We start from the raw sequence: 19,682 nt of genomic DNA on the forward strand, positions 1-19,682 counted from the left end.
CTATTTTTGCAAAGGGCGTATAACAGTTCTGACAAAACAACTTCAAACACTTGCCAAAGAGAATAAATTACAGTAGGAATGGGTGATAATTATTAGGAACTTATTTTTGGAATGAGAAACCTTCCTTAATAAAGGGCTATGTGCTGTCCTCGAAAAGGAACAGAGAATTTTTCCCAGAGTCAAAAATACACTGTTAACAGTTCATGTACATATCCTGCAGAGGTTAAATTAGGTTTAACGTGTTCCCAGAAAGCCAAATTCAAGCTTCACTCAACCCATGGATTACAAGAAGCACTTAAGAAAGCAGCTTTGAATTCTTTAAACATAATAACTAATTTGACGTTTCAATTTTTTCTGAAGAAAGGGTTTTAGCAGAGCTTGATGAGCTTAAAGGATTTTAAATCTTTCTCTAAAGAATGCAGATCACAAATAGTTTTAAGATGACTTAATTGAAATAATTGACTAGATAAAAATCTACTGAACAGGGTAAGCGTCTTCCTATAGTATATTCTGCAGAGCGTTCAGAAAAAGAATAAATGTAATATGGAGGCAAAATGATTTATTTTGGCCATCTTCCATGGCTTTGCTCTCCAAATAAGTTAGAATTAAAATGAGAATGCCTTGTGACCTTAATTATATTAACTGTGATATTTAGTTCTAATTTTAAGACCGTTTACACAGAATTGATATAAAAGAAAACTTAAGGTAAATTAATTTCAAATTTAAAAACAAATTATAAGACCCTAATCTCAGTCAAGTAGATGACCAACCATGGAAATGATCACGTTTGGCTTCCTTTTCTTTTTCTGTGATACCAACACAGAATTTGGATTCTTTGTTTATTCCCTACAAAGCATGGAGTACTTAAAATTAATTGCTAGCTTTGAAAATTACAAGTGAACAGAAAGCAACAGCCAAAATCAGTTTCATCTAACAAAGATATAATATTGCTCTTCTATGTTCCAATATGCTTACCCAGTACTGTTATTTCTTGATCATGGGTCACTTTGCACAAATAAAGTAGATGCCCTTATATTTGTTAAATTCAATTGAATATAGCTTTTCTACATTACTTGTTCTTGTAAGGTTTCTATACCCATCTCATTAAAAGATCATTAAAGGAAATGAAGATACAGTATTTCAAATTTATTTCTCCACATATAACTCACCAGCTATATTGTATTAAGGTGAAGTTTGTTTAGACTTGTCACACTGGTCATTTTTTTACACTGACTGGTAAAAATGAATTTCTCTTAGTGTTTCCATGGGTCATACCCCAAGCAGTAACACCATCAGGAGTTACTGTTCCCTTGGGGATAGCAACTTAATTACATAGAAATTTAAAATCTAGAATAGCAGTATAAGTGATTTCATAGACACTGGTCTGTCTTTGTGTGGCTTATTATTAAATTTAAAGCTTTGGAAGGTCCTTATTGTTTTTGTAGATTCTAATTAGTAAGTAGCTCTGGTAAAATATGATTTATTGTATTATCACAAGTGATAAAATTTGTATAACTATCAGCATTGTAATCTGCAGGTGTAACATACATAAAGCAAGATTAAAAGTACAGGACAAATTAAAGCTATCTTTAAAGGGGAAAAGGTCTAATGTTACCTCTTAGGGGTAACTTAAATTCTCACTAAATATTTTTACTGTGATAAAAGCATATTAATTATAGTAGCAGTTTTTATAAGACTTCATTTATTAGAATAAGTTTTCCTTTCTACAAGTACAAAAGCTTACTGAAATAATTCAATTGGTAACTCATTTCATAAAGAGCTGAAATTTTCTTTTGACTCACTGAAGAAATTCCAAAATAGCAGAGGAGATTTTGTGTATGGTGAATATATATATGAGCTAAATCCAATTGGGATAAAATTATTAAATTATTGGTAAGGGCATTGTTGGTCCCAAAGCATTCCATTAGCAAAACAGTACTTCATAAATATTTTGAGAATTTGGCTTTAATTTTCCTATAATTGCATATTCAATAGAAGAGACTGTATTTTGCTTTAATATAATATGCTTGCACATGCAACTTATTAACAGATTTATATAAAAGAAATGTGATAGGCATCTAATAATTTTTTTCCTTGTTGGTTTCTGTTTTTTGTTTTTTTTAATTCTACTTCCTGAATTAGTTTTGTGCAGCCACCAACAAAATGAATGCATATACTTCCAATTTAGCTCCACCTTTGCTTCTCGGTAGCATGACAAGTGGCTTTGCAGTGTATTTAACAAGACCTTGGTAAACATACAGAGCACTTAGAAAAACGTACAGAGCTCTTTACCTCTCTCTCTCTCTCTCTCTCCCTCTCACACACGCAAATGCACACGCAGAATCTGGTCCTTGCCTTGGAGTTATTTAAGGTGAAACTTGGAATGAAGCAACGATACAGTTATAAAACAGCACATCATAGATTACAGATGAAATTTAAAAGTACTCAAGACTTTGCATTCTGTATAGTTTTGAAGATATTTATGTGAACAATTTGACAGAGAAAAAAATAAGATAGCACATTTTATTCAATGTAAATTATTCAAGTTTGCAGTTGTCCCTCCTGACAGAGCTTCAGTGAATATCACCATACACATTGACGGGGTCCCTTTGAAGCTAAACCAACATCACATCAATCACCTGGAAAGTTGCAAAAGAGGAAGTAACACATGAGCAATGACTGGGCATTTTGTTGTAGAAATAATAGGTATATAAATTATTTCTATATAACAGGCTTTTTTATTTTCATTTCTGCTCTGGGAGCATTATCTGTGAGGAATCCAAAGATGTGATCTTCTATAGGAAAATGGCGGGAATTTGAAAGGGGGTTGGGGGTTAGGGGTTAGGGGGTTACTGTGGTCTCATTGATGGTTCTGTATTAACCTTCATCTGTTTATTCACTAATGGATTTTCTTCACTTAAATAACTGTGAATGACAATGTTCTGAATGTTTTAGTCTTTTAAGATTGCAAAATTTTATGTATCAATTGAAAGTCTTTTAAGCAGGTACCTGAAATAGTTGAGTTCATGTACTCTTTTTTGCTTTGCCCATTCTCTATTCCCCTGATGCTATCTGCAAGATTGGTTAATTCTTTGTAATTAAGAAGAGCAACCTATTTAATTTAGAGATATTTTTGTACTTCTTAGAACAGTAAATATTAGCTTTTGTAATTTGAAGGAATTTGAAATGTGTGGGCATATCAGACAAAAAAAGTATTTTGTTTTAGTCACCACTCGTATCAGCAATGAAGCAAAAATTGAAAGATAAAAATTATAAAAGATACTCCAACATTTTCAAAAAGATAAATGTTATCTAGGTATATAATTTTTTTCCTGAGAAATTGAGTAAACCGTAAGCTTTAGTTGCAAATGCAATTTAATTATTCTCTTGACTAGTTTAATAATATAAATTAAAAGAACTTGTGTATTTGATCACATGATTCCTAATAAACAGTGATCTGCATGTGTTTGTCACAGCTTTCTTGATCACTCCTTAAATGTAGTAGTCCCACAGGAAAATATTTTGGCCTAACTAACCCCACAGATGATTATATTTAGTTTCAAATTTTGCAGAGAAATCAAGGATATGTTCTTAACTAATTTTAAAAGAATTTCCTCTGTTTGTACTGTTTGGTGATGCCAGAAATTTGGATATGTACCAGAGTCACATATAATTTTAGTTGACATTTCCAGAGAGAGGCTTCTCTGTAAGGAAATTGTAGTCGTGTTATATGAAATTAGAAAGATAGAAATATATCAGAATTATTTTAGGTTTCTTGTAAGATTGTCTACAGATAGGTTAGTTAGCATTTACTGAAAGTCTAAACTGTCACTATTTACAATATACAATTACATAGACTTTGTTTAGTATTGTCGTTAGTGATCTATGTCTGCTATGGCATAGATACACATCTTCCTGACTGCAGTAGTAGCTGTGTTTTGAAAAGCATCCCTAGAAAGACACCTTTACTCATAAAGTATACCTATTCTAAAGCTAAAAACTAGGTATCACTGTATGTTTCATTTGAAAATAACTGACTACACTGACAAAAAAAAATAGCTATCTCCAGGCTTTGCCCCACATTTGGCTTAAAACTGAATCTTTTAAGTTAGGAATGAAATGCAGTTTTCTAAGTTTCACTATAATAATTTGTCATATACAAAAGGCCAGCTACCTCCACCACCACCACCCATCCCCCAATAAAAAAGAGGAGATGTAGGCACATACCTTTAACAGAAACCCTGGAATTTTGGAAAATTGTATACTTTTAATTCAGAATCACATGTAAGGCAACTCTCAGACCATTCTACACATTCACTTTCTCTCTATTTTTGGGGGGGGATTTGTGATTCATATTAAGTGTAAAAGATTCTTATCCCTTCAAATATAGTACTTGTGTTTTATACATGTAGTAATACAGTTTAATAATTTTGATCTAGCATAGAATTATAAAATTCTTTGAAAGTTTAAAATTCTGGATTTTGCTATATTTTTGATATCTAATATTTCCTCCCTATGCTGTTAAATTATAATTTTTCCACAGTTACGTAAGAAAATGATCAGTCTTAGATTACTCTCAAAAGTCGTGTTTACTGGATTTTTGTTTTGTCTCTCTCCAGACGGTGGGTACGGCTGCTGTTTGGACGAGAGTTCCCCCTGCAGGATCTCCTGGTGGTCTGGGATGCCTTGTTTGCTGATGGCCTCAGCCTGAGTTTAGTCGATTATATCTTCATAGCTATGTTACTGTACATCCGAGATGCTTGTGAGTGTTAATGACCTTGACTACATTTGAGTGTGTGGTCCTGTTTTTTTTTTTAATGTGATTTACCTTTTAAATATACTCTTATCTTTCATTTCCTGATTTACATACTAAAATTTTTATAGTAGACAATATATTGAAAATTCAAAGAAACATACCAAACATCTTTTTTGTTAGTTAACTATGTACATATTGGGAAATGTGGGTGATTTTATACTGAGAGAATTGGAATATTCTTCAGAACCATTTTTCTAAAGACTTTTATTCCCACTTTAATCTCCTCATTATATACATTTGTGAAATGCACATATAAAAGCCAGTATTTCAGATATGTTTAGAGCACCACCTTCTGACAGGTTTGGAGTGTGCAGGGATGTTTATCAGGACACTGGAACTGTTTTTATAGTACAGACATGTTGCCAATAAAAACTAAATGTTACATTTAAAGATATTTTAGCAAAATGTATTTCTTGATACAGTGCCTAATGGTTAATGATAGATGTGTCCCCATCTCCTCAGATCTCCCCTACAGTACTTGCTATAGACAGAAAGCCAGTGCCTATCCCTTTTGAGTAGTCTCATAATTCTCAGCTTAAAGAAAATATCATGCATGTTTTAAATTATTTCAGATGATTAAATGACAGAACAGTGCATTTTATCCAAAAACTGTTTATGTTTTTTTCCTGTGCCTTGAGGGTCACAAAGTTTGGATTTTGACAAAGTGAAAATTTCCTTCTTTCTGAGCCTGAGCTAATCATACAAGAAAATTGAAATAATTTGGGGGTAACTAAAAAATATAATCTAAAATTTTAAAGAATATTAATGTTCCCAGAGACAAGAAAGAACTGGCAAATTGGCATTCAATAAGCAAATAGGTACATTTAATGGATACTGGATTTCAGGATTTTTATTGCTAATTCTCCATTTGAAAGTTTTTTGTTTTTTAAAAATGTAAGTGATAAAAAAAACCAAAGAAATGAGAAACCTCTTTTAGAAAAAGAATGTTTTAGGATAATGTTTTCACACAACTTGCCAAATCAAACAACACTTTGATAGTTTTTCTATAAGCTTAAACAACAGTTTGGCTTTTTTATAACTTTGGTAAATCACCATTAAATATTTTTTATATTCTGTCTCTTATGCTAAGATCTACTTTTTTATTATTATTAATTTCATAAAACTACCGAAATTTTTTCGAGCTGAAGCCCTTACCTATTTTAAATCCTTCTGCTGATAAGTTTGTAAAACATGCGGGCACATTTGGAAAAATTCAGGGAAAATGAAGTTGTTTATTAATTTCAGTGTTGAAACCAACTTATTTTCATTTGGTTAGTTAAAGCCATAACAGTGAATGAGCTCTCCTAAGAATAGGGTGATTATTCATTACCCATCCTCTGTCCTCCAGAAGCTTACCAACTAGTAGGGACTGACATGATTTCAACCTCATGTTGAGATGTGGGCAAGAAAATTCAAAGAATAGGCACTGAGCTCATCTGCAGATCAGCTGTGAATGACTAGAAAAAATGATATAGATATTAGCAAAAGAAAAGAGGGATCGAAATTTCAGGCAGAAGGAGCAATATTAACAAAGTTATGACAGATGTGTGCATGTGTGTTTCTACAATATATTTAGTATTATTAAGTATAAAAGGAGAGAGAGGGAGAGAGACCTAGCAGATGATAGGACTAAAGAAGTACACAGGAATGATTAAAATCATTATCCTATAAGCACTAAGGAGCTATTGAAAAGTTCAGAGCAAAAGGGTGATCAGTTTTAGATCAGTCTAGCAGAAATATGGAAAATGAACTTGAAGGAGTCAGGACTAGAGCAAAGAAATCAGATAAAAGATTATGACTGAAAACTTCCAGGAAGATGGCCTACTAGAGTAGCTCAAGTTTAGCCCTGCTCCATGGAAAAGTTAGAGAAGGGACAGGAGGGCAACAGAGGCAGTAATTCGGGAGTGCGTCTGACCTTGGAGAGCCTTCTGCACCACAAGCGGCAGCCCTAGTTGCAGATACCAAGGAACTGAGAGGCAGAAAACTGGAGCCTGGTGTGGAGCCGTGGAGCCATGGAGACCATGGGAGTGCACAGACAGGAACACGGGACTAGGAAGTAAGCCAGGCCATGCGCTTTGGGCATGCTAACCTTACCAGTGCAGTCCCGTGACCTGCGACTCATCCCACACTCCATGCACCTGAACGCTGTCACCCACTCCCATTCTCCACGCTCCAGGTGTCCCCACACCACCAGCCCCTACTACATGTACCTGTCTCACTACCCCACCCCATATGCAGCCCAACCCACCTCTCCTGTACCCCTCCCAAGCACTACCTCCCCCTCCCTGTTCACTGCAGGCTATTGCCAGCACATAAAGCTTACGGGCACTTACCTAAGCTACCCCTGCCCATAGTGTCACACAACCTCACCCCACCCTCCCTGAGCTCAGCGCATCCTTTTATGGCACTTCTAGGCCCAAGCATGCACATGGGCCCCTAATCACATCATTCGACTCTGGGAAATGCACTTTACAGCAGTTCTAGAACTGTGCATGTGCACAGGCCTCAGCCTCCCTTCCCAGCTCTGAGAAAGTGCCATCCTGAACAGCTGGGTCACATCTACCCCAGTCCACTAAGGCATAACGCCGACCTGTTGCCACAGCTCTACACATGAGCACAAAGGGCCCCATGCCTTAGACCAGCGCACACCAGGGTTCTACCCCCCAGACTGGTGCACCTGCACAGCTACATCCTCCCTGACCACTGGGCACCCATGTTCACAAGCATCAGCAAAATATCCACAACCTGTGCACACACCTGCCCTAAAACAAATCATCATACTAATTGCTCCACCCCATACCCTACTCCCTACCTGCTGTACAACCATCCCGCAAATACAAGGCTTTTTATACTACTGAAAGAAATCAACTCCCAAAGTGAATCAGTCAAGGTATTTACTTGCAACAAAGACAGCCGAAGATCACTATGCATATCACAGTGCACACAGATACAGCTCTCCTAATGACCAAATTAAAACACCAGAGGAGACACAGGTGTTGGAACAACTAATCAAAGATAGTCATACAACTCTACTTAATAAAATAAGTGGGATAGCAAATAAAAAAAGGAGATCAAGAAGACAGTAGAAGAACACAAAGAGGAATTTGAAAGAATAAATAGGAAAATAGCGGAAGTCGCAGAGATTGAAGACTCTGTTGACCAAATAAAAAATATACCAGAGGCACACAACACCAGATTTGAAGACATGGAGGAAAGAATAGTGATAAAGAGGACAGGATAATAGACTTCGAAGACTCAAAGCAACAAATGGCAAAAAAAGATGGAAAAACTTGAATGGGAACTCAGGAAAATGATAGACAAAACAAAGTGCACAAATACAAGAATCATTGGTGTCCCTGAAGGAGAACAGAGGAGTAAAGGGCTAGAAAGAGTAGTTGAGGATATAATGGGGGAAAACTTCCCAACCCTCATAAAGGACCTAACTATACAAGTCAAAGAAACCTAAAGAACTCCAAACAGAATAAATCCAAATAGGCCTTCCCCAAAGCACATGCTAATCATCCACACATTGAAGAGAAGCAGAAAATCCTGAAAGCAGTAAGAGAAAAACAATCTACTACATACAAGGGAAATCAAATAAGACTGAATTCAGACTACTCAACTAACACTCTGGAGGCAAGAAGGCAGTGGTATGATATGTTCAAGATGATGAAAGACAAAGACTTCCAGCCAAGAATTCTGTATCCAGCCAAATTGTCCTTCAAAATCGAGGGAGAGATTAAAGTTTTCACAGGCAAAGAAGTCCTAAATGAATTTGTCAACAAGAGACCAAAAAATTACAAGAAACAAGAGACCAGCCTTACAAGAAATACTAAAAGCAGTTCTGCCGGCTGAAAAAAAAGATAGGACAGGGAGGCTTGGAGGAGGGCATAGAATTGAAAAGTACCACTAAGGTTAATTTAAATAATACAAAGAGAAAGAGGGAAAAGAATTTTTGGATTTGATAAAGAAAATAAAAAAGATAAGATGGTGGAATCAAGAAATTCCTTTTCAGTAATAACTTTGAATGTTAATGGACTAAATTTACCAATTAAAAGACATATATTGCAGAATGGATTAAGAAATATAATCCAGCTATATGCTGCTTACAAGAGACTCTTATACACAAGGATACAAATAGATTGAAAGTAAACAGATCAAAAAAGATTTTCCATGGAACTGTAAGCTAAAGAAAGCAGGAGTAGCTATGCTAATATCAGACAAAATAGACTTTAAATGTAAAGATATCATAAGAGACAAAGAAGGACACTATAAACTAATTAAAGGGTCAATTCACCAGGAAGCAATAACAATCATAAATGTTTATGCCCCCAGTCAAGGAGCTCCAAAGTACATGAGACAGACATTGGCAAAACTGAAGGGAACAACAGATGTTTCAAAATAACAGTAGGAGACTTCAATATACTACTCTCCTCTGTAGATAGAACGACCAGACAGAAGCTCAGCAAGGAAATAGAGAAGTTAAATAACTTGATAAATGAATTAAACCTAACAGACATATATAGGTCATTACACCCCAAAGCACAAGGTTATGCATTCTTCTCTAGTGCTCATGGAACATTTTCCAGGATAGATTATACGCTGGGGCACAAAACAGGTCTTTATAAATTTAAAAATATTAAAATTATCCAAAGCACTTTCTCTGCTCACAATGGGATGAAGCTGGATCTCAATAACCACCAAAGAACAAGAACATTCACAAATATATGGAGATTAAATAGCACACTCTTAAACAACCAGTGGGTCAAAGAAGAAATTGCTAGAGAAATCAGTAGTTGTCTGGAGATGGATGAAAATGAGAATACAACTTACTAGAACTTATGGGATGTGACAAAGGCTGTGCTGAGAGGGAAATTTATTGACCTAAATGCCTATATTAAAAAAAAGAAAGAACACAAATTGAGGACTTAACAGCAAACCTGGAGGAACTTGAGAAAGAACAGCAAACTAACCCCAAAGCAAATAGAAGAAGAGAAATAACAAAGATTAAAGCAGAGATAAGTGAATGGGAGAACAAAAGAACAATAGAAAGAATCAATAAAACCAAAAGTTGGTTCTTTGAGAAAATCAGTGAAATTGATGGGCCACTAGCAAGACTGACCAACAAAAAAGAGAGAGGATGCAAATGAACAGAATCAGAAATGAGAAGGGGTGTGTTACCACAGACCCTGAAGAAATAAAAGATATCATAAGAGGATACTATGAACAACCATACACCAACAAACTAGACAACTTAGATGAAATGCACAAATTCCTGGAGACACACAAACAAGCTACACTGACTCAGGAAGAAATAGAAGATTTCAACAAACCAATCACAAGTAAAGAGATTCAATCTGTCATCAAAAATCTTCCTACAAAGGAAAGCCCATGGCCAGATGGCTTCACAGGGGAATTTTATCAAACATTCCATAAAGAACTAACATCAATCCTGCTCAAACTTTTCTAAAAAATTAAGGAAAAAAGGAACTCTACCTAACTGATTTTATGATGCTAATATTTTAATACCAAAAAGGAGTAAAGATGTTATAAGAAAGGAAAACTACACGCCAATTTCCCTAATGAACATATATGCAAAAATTCTCACTAAATATTAACAAATTGAATCCAAGAGTACATTAAAAGAATTAAGCATGACCAAGAGGGGTTTATACCAGGAATGCAAGGATGGTTCAACACAGGAAAATCAGTTAATGTAATATAGCACATTACGAAATCAAAAGAAAACAATCACATGATCATCTCGATTGATGCTGAAAAAGCATTCAACAAAATTCAGCATCCTTTTCTGATAAAAACACTCCAAAAGATGGGAAACAACGGTAACTACCTCAATGTAATAAAGGGAATATATGAAAAACTGATAGCCAGAATAGTACTCAATGGAGACAGATGAAAGCCTTCCCCTAAGATCAGGTACAAGACAAGGATGCCCACTGTTATTCAACATTGTGCTAGAAGTTCTAGCTAGAGCAATCAGACAGGACAAAGAAATAAAAGGCATCTAAATTGGAAAGGAAGAAGTAAAATTCCCATTATTTGCAGATGGTATGATACTATACTTGGAAGATCCTGAGAAATCTACAGCAGAGTTACTTGAGCTAATAAAAAATTCAGCAAGGTGGCGGGATATAAAATTAATGTGCAAAAATTGGTAACATTTCATACACAAGCAATGACCTAGCTGAGGACACAATTAAGGAAAAAATTCCATTCAAAATAGCAACTAAAAGAATCAAATACTTAGGAATGAACTTGACTAGGGATGCAAAGGGCTTGTACACAGAAAACTATATAACATTGCTAAAAGAAATCAAAGGAGACCTAAATATGTAGAAAGACATTCCCTGCTCATGGATAGGAATACTAAATAAAGTTAAGATGTCAGTTCTTCCCAAATTGATCTACAGATTCAACACAGTACTAATCAAAATTCCAACAACCTACTTTGAAGATCTGGAAAAGCTAACTACCAAATTTATCTGGAAGGGAAAGAGACCCTGAATAGATAAAAGCATCCTATAAAACAAGAACAAAGTGGGTGGATTAACACTCCCTGACTTTAAAACCTGTTATAAAGCCACAGTGGTCAAACAGCATCGTACTGGGCAGGCCACAGTGGCTCAGCAGGCAGAGTTCTCGCCTGCCATGCTGGAGACCTGGGTTCAATTACCTGGTACCTGCACATATTAAAAAAAAAAAAACCAGCATGGTATTGGCACAAAGACAGAAGTATTGACCAATGGAATTGAATTGAGAGGGCAGAAATAGACCACCTAATCTATGGTCAACTGATTTTTGACAAGGCCCCCAAATCCTCTGAATTGGGACTAAATATTCTTTTCAACGGCATGGAAGAACTGGATATCAATAGGCGAGAGAATGAAAGAAGACCCCTGTCTTACACTCTACACAAAAATTAACTCAAAGTAGATCAAACACCTAATATAAGAACTAGCACCATAAAGCTTATAGAAGAAAATGTAGGGTAACATCATCAAGACCTAGTAATAGGAGGTAGCTTCCTAAACTTTACACCCAAAGTACAAGCAGCCAGGGAAAAAATAGAAAAATGGGAACTCCTCAAAATCAAATGCTTCTACACCTCAAAAGACTTTGTCAAGGGCGGGCCACGGTGGCTCAGCAGGTAAGAATGCTTGCCTGCCAAGCCCGAGGACCTGGGTTCGATTCCCGGTGCCTGCCCATGTAAAAAGAAAAAAGGAAAAGACTTAATCAAAAAGGTGAAGAGGCAGCCAACTCAATGGGAGAAAATATTTGGAAATCACATATCTATCAAAGGTTTGATTTCCTGTATATGCAAAAAAAATCATACAACTCAAAAAAAAAATAATCCAGTTATAAAATGGGCTAAAGATATGAATAGGCATTTTTCTTAAGAGCAAATACAGATGGCTCAGAAGCATGTGAAGACATGCTTATTTTCACTGGCTTTAAGGGAAATGCAGATCAAGACTACGATGAGATACCATCTCACACCTATAAGAATGGCTGCTATTAAACAACAGGAAACTATAGATGTTGAAGAGGATGTGAAGAAACTGGGACACTTATGCACTGCTTGTGGGAATGTATAATGATGCATCCACTATGGAAGACTGTTTGGTGGTTCCTTAGGAAACTAAGTATTGTGTTGCCCTGTGACCCAGCAATAGCACTACTTGGTACATACCCAGAAGAGCTGAAAGCAACCACACAAACAGATATTTGTACAGCGAAGTTCATAGCAGCATTATTCATAATTGCCGAAAGATGGAAACAAACCAAATGTCCATCAGCAGACAATTGGATCACCAAAATGCAATATATACATATGCAGGTTTGAAAGAAAGTATGCCCTCTTGGAAAAGCCATGTTTTAATCAAAATCCCATTTCATAAAGGTAGAATAATCCTTATTCAATACTGTATGTTTGAAACTGTAATCAGATCATCTCCCTGGATGATGTGATTTAGTCAAGAATAATGGTTGTTAGACTGGATTAGGTGATGACATGTCTCCACCCATTTGGGTGAGTCTTGATTGGTTTATTGGAGTCCTATGAAAGAGGAAACATTTTGGGGGATAGATTCAGAGAGAACAGAATGACATAGCCATGAGAAGCAGAGTCCACCAGCCAGTGACCTTTGGAGATGAAGAAGGAAATGCCTTCCAGGGAGCTTCATGAAACAGGAAGCCAGGAGGAAAAGCTAGCAGATGATGCCATGTTCACCATGTACCCTTCCAGATGAGAGAGAAACCCTGACTGTATTCGCCATGTGCCCTTCCACTTGAGAAAGAAACCCTGAACTTCATCGACCTTCTTGAACCAAGGTATCTTTTCCTTAATGCCTTAGATTGGGCATTTCTATAGACTTGCTTTAATTGGGACATTTTCTTGGCCTTAGAACTGTAAACTAGCAACTTATTAAAGTTTAAAAGTCATTCTGTTTCTGGTATATTGCATTCCAACAGCTAGCAAAGTAGAACAATACATATGATGGAGTATTATGCAGCAGTAAAACAAAATGACCCTGAAGCACATGACAAGATGAATGAGCTTTGAGGACATAATGCTGAGCAAAATTAGCCAACCAAAGGACAGATAGTGTATGTTTCCACTTTTATCACCAGCATAAAGGTATAATCAGAGGCTTATAGTACAGAATATAGTGGACTTAGAGATACATAGAAGCTAGAGATGGGTGAACCATTAGCTAATGAGGTTGAACTCCAATATAAGGGAATAGGTAGGAGCGAAAGTGATTGTTTAGTGGGTCTAGAAGTAATATTACCATGTTGAAGATGAACAAGATTGAAAGGGGTTGTATAGACCTACGTGTCCCACTGACTCACACTAGAAATATGAATGAGTTCTTGTAAGAATTACTTCAAAGATATGATTCTTGTATACAGAGTATTTAAGTCCAGGGTATGGAGGGGAAACTGCTAGTGCATGCTATGAGCTATGTTCAAAAGGAAACCATCAGCACTACTACAGCAACAGCAGATGTAAATAATGTGGGGAGCGACAAGAGTAAGAGGAGCTTTAGGTTTCCTATTTGGCGAGGGTGTGTTTACTGGTTTTCTTTCTCTTTGGAACAATGAAATTATCTGAAATTGAGAATGTTGATGGACTGTAGACATCAGGTATCTACATGATGCCTGATGAATGCAGGTGGTCTAAAGGATGCAGTGAGGGAGAAGTAGATTGGCGAACGATGTTGTATACTTATGAACGAAGGTTGTGCTGCTACAAAAAGGAACAAAGTTGTGAGGCATGCAACAATGTGACTGAACATGTGGGACATTTGGTGAGATAAAATAAGCCAGAAACAAAAAAACAACAATGATATGATCACCTTTAGAAAATGCTTATAAGAAGACAGTGGCCTAGATTGTAAGCTTTTAGAGCAGACACATTAAGTTCAGAGTGGTGATTATTATTTCTGGATTTTGAGAGGCTGTTTTACATATTTAACCTGATATTTAGAGATAAGAATGAAGCTGAACAAGTTGAGGTTAATGTAATTCAGAACATAGGGCTAAGGAAGACAGTGTCTATACTTTTAGAACCACACATACTCTTTGAGACCAATGGAAGAAAGTTTTATTTGGTTTTGAACTGAAATTTTCTGTAGTGCGTAATATAATTCAATCTATCTACATGGCTCATTCCAACAGTGAAACACATGAAGCCCAGAATAAGAAAGAGGTCCTATAATCCTGTATAGATTATTGTAATGCCTGGAAACATCCTAGAGTATATTAAGCAGATAATCAGAAAGTATTGTCAAAGTCCCCTGAGGGAGGGAAGAAAGACTATGGAACTATTAAACTTTACCATCAGAGAATCCCCTGATATTGTGTCAAACTTTAGGGATACCCAAATCAATAGGCTATGCCCTCGATCATGAGGCTTACTCTTGTGAAACTTATGTAGGTAGTGGAGAAGCTTAGAATACCTATGGGCATGCCTAAGAGTTACTTCTGGAGGACCTCTTTTGTTGCTCAGATATGTTCCTCAGTCTCTCTAAGCCCAACTCTGCAAGTGAAGTCATTGCCCTCCCCCCTATGTGGGACATGATATCCAGGCATGAAAGTCTCCCTGGCGACATGGTAGATGACTCCCAGGTATGAATCCAGATCTGGCACCGTGGGATCAACAATTCCATACTGACCAAAAGGGGGGAAAGAAGTGTAATTAATTATCAGTGGCAGAGAGAGTTCAAATAGATTCGAGAGGCTACTTTGGATGTTGCTTTTCCGCAAGCTCCAGTTAGACCTTCCTGCATATCATAACCTCCCATCCCCCAACTAGACCATTCCAGCCAATCCTAAAGAACACCTAGGGCAATATATGAGATTCTACAAGCGTTCTAGGCACTAGAGTAACATTCCAGAAACCTACAACCTCCAGATGGGTCCCTGGTCCACATAAGTCCTGAAGCCTAGCCCAGCCTCTGCAGAACATCAGCTAATTCCATCTTCCTACCCCATATTAGTGACAGACCCTTCCAATAGCAAAAATTTAGAATTGCCATAGCCCAAACAACCCCAAAGAGAGGTATGGAAAGATCAAAGGTGATGGTGGAATTATACATAGAAGATAGGACTTAACAAATGAATATGAATGCTGAATCATTAAATTGGTATCTCTTTTAGTCTCCAGTATTTTGGAGCAGCTAGAAGTAAAAACCTAAAATTGTGAAATTGTAACCCATGTCAAAGTCAAATATGTTCTAAACTAATTGTGGTGCTGTGCTTTGAAATCTATAGCTTTTTTGTATATGTGTTATTATTCACAAAAAAAAAAAGGAGAAAAAAGTCGACTGTGATGATAAAAAAATATTTAAGCCCTCTAGCCTCCTACATTCTGGAGCAGCTAAAAGGAAGGATAGGAGAGAATTGTATGGTAGCCCATGACAAACCCTGGGATCTATCCTGTAACCACTTTTTGAAGAGTGCTTTGAAAACTGCAGCTTTTTTACTTCTTTGCTTTGTATTTATGTTTTACTATACAACGACAAAAAAAAGTTAATAAAAGAAAAAAAAGATTATGACTGCAGTATGGTGGCCAAATAGATGGTTAGACAAATATCCAGAGATAAGGTCAGCGTGACTTGGTGATTAAATGTGATGATTGAGAGAGAAGGGGAAGTATAGAATGATCCCAATTTGGGAGTCTTGAGTAACTTCATAATATTTTTAACTTCCATGAGAAATATAAAGCTTAGCAGATTTTTGGATGGAAGTGATTGAGTTTGGCTATGCCGAATTTGAGATATCTATAAGAAATCATATCCTGTAAGTAGTTTTTTCCCAGTAGGCATTTAAAAATTTGGAAAATTTGCAAATGGTTAACAAATATGTTTTGATTAAATCCACAGCAGTGGATGAGATCTCCTAAAAGTACAGTGACCATATGTCCCAGTCTGTTTGGGGCACTTTTGATTTATACCTGCTATTCTTGTGTAGTAATTACTAATTTTTAATGCTGCTTTCTTTCACTCTAATAAATTATATGCCCACCCTACTTTAGGTGGCTATATATAGAAAGAGTGCATAGGCAAAGGTAGACTTCTTGGAAACATCTACTTTTAAGGGGCACTAGAGAAGGAAAAGCCAATAAAGAGCTTGTGTTGTAACCTCAAAAAATTGTATTACCCAAGGCAGAGGGGAAGAACAAGGATCAGGAGTGCAGGGACCCAATAAAGTAAAGCTGAAAAATTCCCCTCAGATTTGGTGAATAGTGGAAGCAGAATCTAGTTTATGATAGAATGAAGAGTTACTGGACAGTAAAGAAGTACAATAGCCTTTCTACAGCTCTTTGTGTGATATTTTTTGTTTTTAATGTTTGCACTACTTTTTCAACCAAAAAAAGACTACTAAATAAAAAAGAGGAATGTGGAGAGAGCATATGCAGAGTTTCCTCTAAAGAAAGTGAGCCACGGTGGCTCAGCAGGCAAGAATGCTTGCCTGCCATGCCAGAGGACCTGGGTTCGTTTCCCGGTGCCTGCCCATGTGGAAAAAAAAAGGAAGTTAGCAGAGAAAAGGAGAAAAATGTTGCTAGAGGGCAGTGCTAGAGCTAGGAAGGTTGGATCTTTAGAATGAGACTAGGGCACATTTGGAGGTGGGGGAAAATTGATGGAGAGATTTATTTCTGAAACCAGTCTAAGATCCTTCTTCAAGGATCAGTACTAATTTTTATGTCCTGTTCCATAGGTTATATATGTGGAAAGAAAAATTGCCTTGTTTGTTTTGAAGTTTTTCCTTTTTATTATCTCTTCCATTGTTTATTTGACCCCAACAGGTTCTATCTCATGATGCCTTGCTTAGGCATCTGGAATGGTGATGTTTGGTCACACTTGTAATTGAATGAACATTCAAAAAATATTAAGTGGACTCTACTGTACAAGGCTCTGGGAATCACATGTGTTCTTCTGGAGCTATAAGTATTATATTTATAGTTCCAAAAATGTTGCACTTGAGGGAAACTAAAAGAACCTTCTTTCAGTGATAGCATTCCACCCTTGAGGTCTGTGCCTCCAAGGTTATTGGATGATCTTCAGAGGGTCTGTGATCATCCTGATGTTGCAGAATATTTGGGTCATGAGTCTGTAGTTCCCTAGAAATATATAACCTACAAAAGGTTAAGATTCACTGCATCTCTTCTAGAAGGACACACAAAATGACATGGTCGTTGCTTCTGGAGAAGGAATCTGAGGTGGGAAGATAAATACAATTTTTTATCTTGTATTTAAAATTTTTTACCTCACTGATATATTTCTTCACACACATACATACACATATGCACGCACACACACACCCCTCGTTTAAATATCCATAAAAGACAACATTCTATATGATTTTTTTATATGACATTTTAGAAAAGGCAAAACTATACTGATGAAAAACAGTCAGTGTTGCCAGGGACTTTAGATGGGGGTTGGGGATTGACTGAAAGGGACATAAAGGAGCTTTTTTGGTAATGTTCTGTACTTTGGTTGTGGTGGTGGTTACATAACTGTATAAATTTCCCAAAACATATAGAAGTGTGTGCTTTAAAAGGGTAAATTTTATTGTAAGTAAATTATACCTCAATGAACTTAAGTTTCTTAAAAACAAAACAAAACAATGATTCACTGCATCTACTTCCAAACTCTGTTTTTACAGGTGCAGATATTGAGGCTCCTGGCAGTTAGGTCATTTAAAACAGTCACCAGTCGGTCTGTAGAATTAGCTCCCAGTGCTCTGAGTCCCTGCCTAGTTCTCATTCCACCCATTCACAGTTGTCAGCATCTCGTATTTAAAATTTCTAATTAAAAATATTTTTATATGTTGAACAGAATTTTCATTCTCTTTGAAACTAATTCCATTAAGCAAACAAGTGTAATATTCAGCCATGTAATATATTTCCTATAGACACCAAACTTTTTATGAGGCATCAGAAATGATCAAGCCCAACCTCCATGTTGGAGGTAAGGGAACCAGCCCAAGTCCACAGGGCTAGTGACAGACAGAGTAGAGTAGTCCTTGTTGTCTGCTTTTCCTACCTCACATCGCCTTTTCAGTGCCTCTAGGCCCACCTTGATTTTGTTAAGTAAAAGTAAATTTTCACATTAGTAAATATAACAGTATAGGCAATCTCTATATACATTTTAAATTACAACCTTTAAATGATGGTTAAGTAACTATTCTCTGCAAGCAACTTTCCACTTTACTAAAGATACATGCTATCTCTTTCCAAATCAAGTTATTCACAGCGTTTTTAATCAAACCATAAACATTTTTATTTTCTGATGTGACTGTGAAAGGGGCTATTTGAATTTTTTGCTGAATTCTTGGATTACAATAATGCAAAAAGAAAAGTACGGAGATAAAGAAATAATGTGGCAGTGATAAAGAGCAGTTACTCCTATAATAGTTTATTAATTACCACACTCTAATCGCAATATATTTAACCGATTTATTCCGTATTATAAGTCACTCACATGGTTCCGTACTTCACTGTCTCCACCTATCCACCTACCTAGTGGAGCTCTTATTTTCAGGCCCAGGGTGGGGCAGCCTTTTTCCAGTTTCCCTAGTTATTTCCAGCCCTCTTTCATCCGCACTTTTGTAGTCTTATAAGATTTTATTCAATGCCTACTCAATATGGCACCTAATTTATACACTTACGTTGTCCCTTAATTTTTTTATGTTAGTCCTATCTCCTTAAAGGGTAAACTCGCTCAGTACTAGAATTACATATATATAATTCCTCCATGTTCTTCAAAGCATTTAAAGCTCTTTACATGCTTCGTTAATATTTGGGGTGATTCAAGGCAGAAGGGTACTCCAAAAACCTCCTGGATTTGTGTGCAGGGATTACAGAGAGGACAAGTGCAATTCTCACTCTTAGAATACCAGCTCAAATACATAATGGTTTTGTTTTGTTTTGTTTTGTTTTGTTTTTGCATAGGCAGACACCAGGAATCAAACCCGGTGTCTGGCATGACATGTGAGAATTCTGCCACTGAGCCATCGTGGCCCACCCCATAATGATTTTTTAAATATAGTTTCAATGTGACTTTTTAAGAAAGCATTGTCTACTTTTTAAGTTAATTATCTAAAATCCTTCACATCCTTATATTGGTTTAAATTTTTATTTTGTTTTTGACTGGTATCAAAGCAAAATATTTCCTCTTTTACCATGTAATAGACCTTTTATTTGTCTAACAAATTATATTATTAGCGAAAACACTATAATCAAATCCATTTCACAATAGATGACCCTTGCTTTTCTATATGGGTATCTCCAACCATTTCCTGTACTGGGCTGCTGTTACAGTAGTGTCTTTTTGTG

The 19,682-nt window shown here is 36.4% G+C and overlaps 1 protein-coding gene across 1 annotated transcript in view; it reads left to right on the forward strand.

The window, feature by feature from the left end:
* Window positions 1-19,682, forward strand: part of TBC1D5 (TBC1 domain family member 5) — a 741,161-nt gene that overhangs the window by 538,901 nt on the left and 182,578 nt on the right. Inside the window, exon 15 of the mRNA XM_077130039.1 lies at window positions 4,620-4,762. Within this exon, the coding sequence (XP_076986154.1) occupies window positions 4,620-4,762 (143 nt within the window). The remainder of the gene's footprint in view (window positions 1-4,619; window positions 4,763-19,682) is intronic.

This window comes from Tamandua tetradactyla, chromosome 15 (assembly GCF_023851605.1).
Source record: "Tamandua tetradactyla isolate mTamTet1 chromosome 15, mTamTet1.pri, whole genome shotgun sequence".
NCBI lineage: Eukaryota > Metazoa > Chordata > Mammalia > Pilosa > Myrmecophagidae > Tamandua > Tamandua tetradactyla.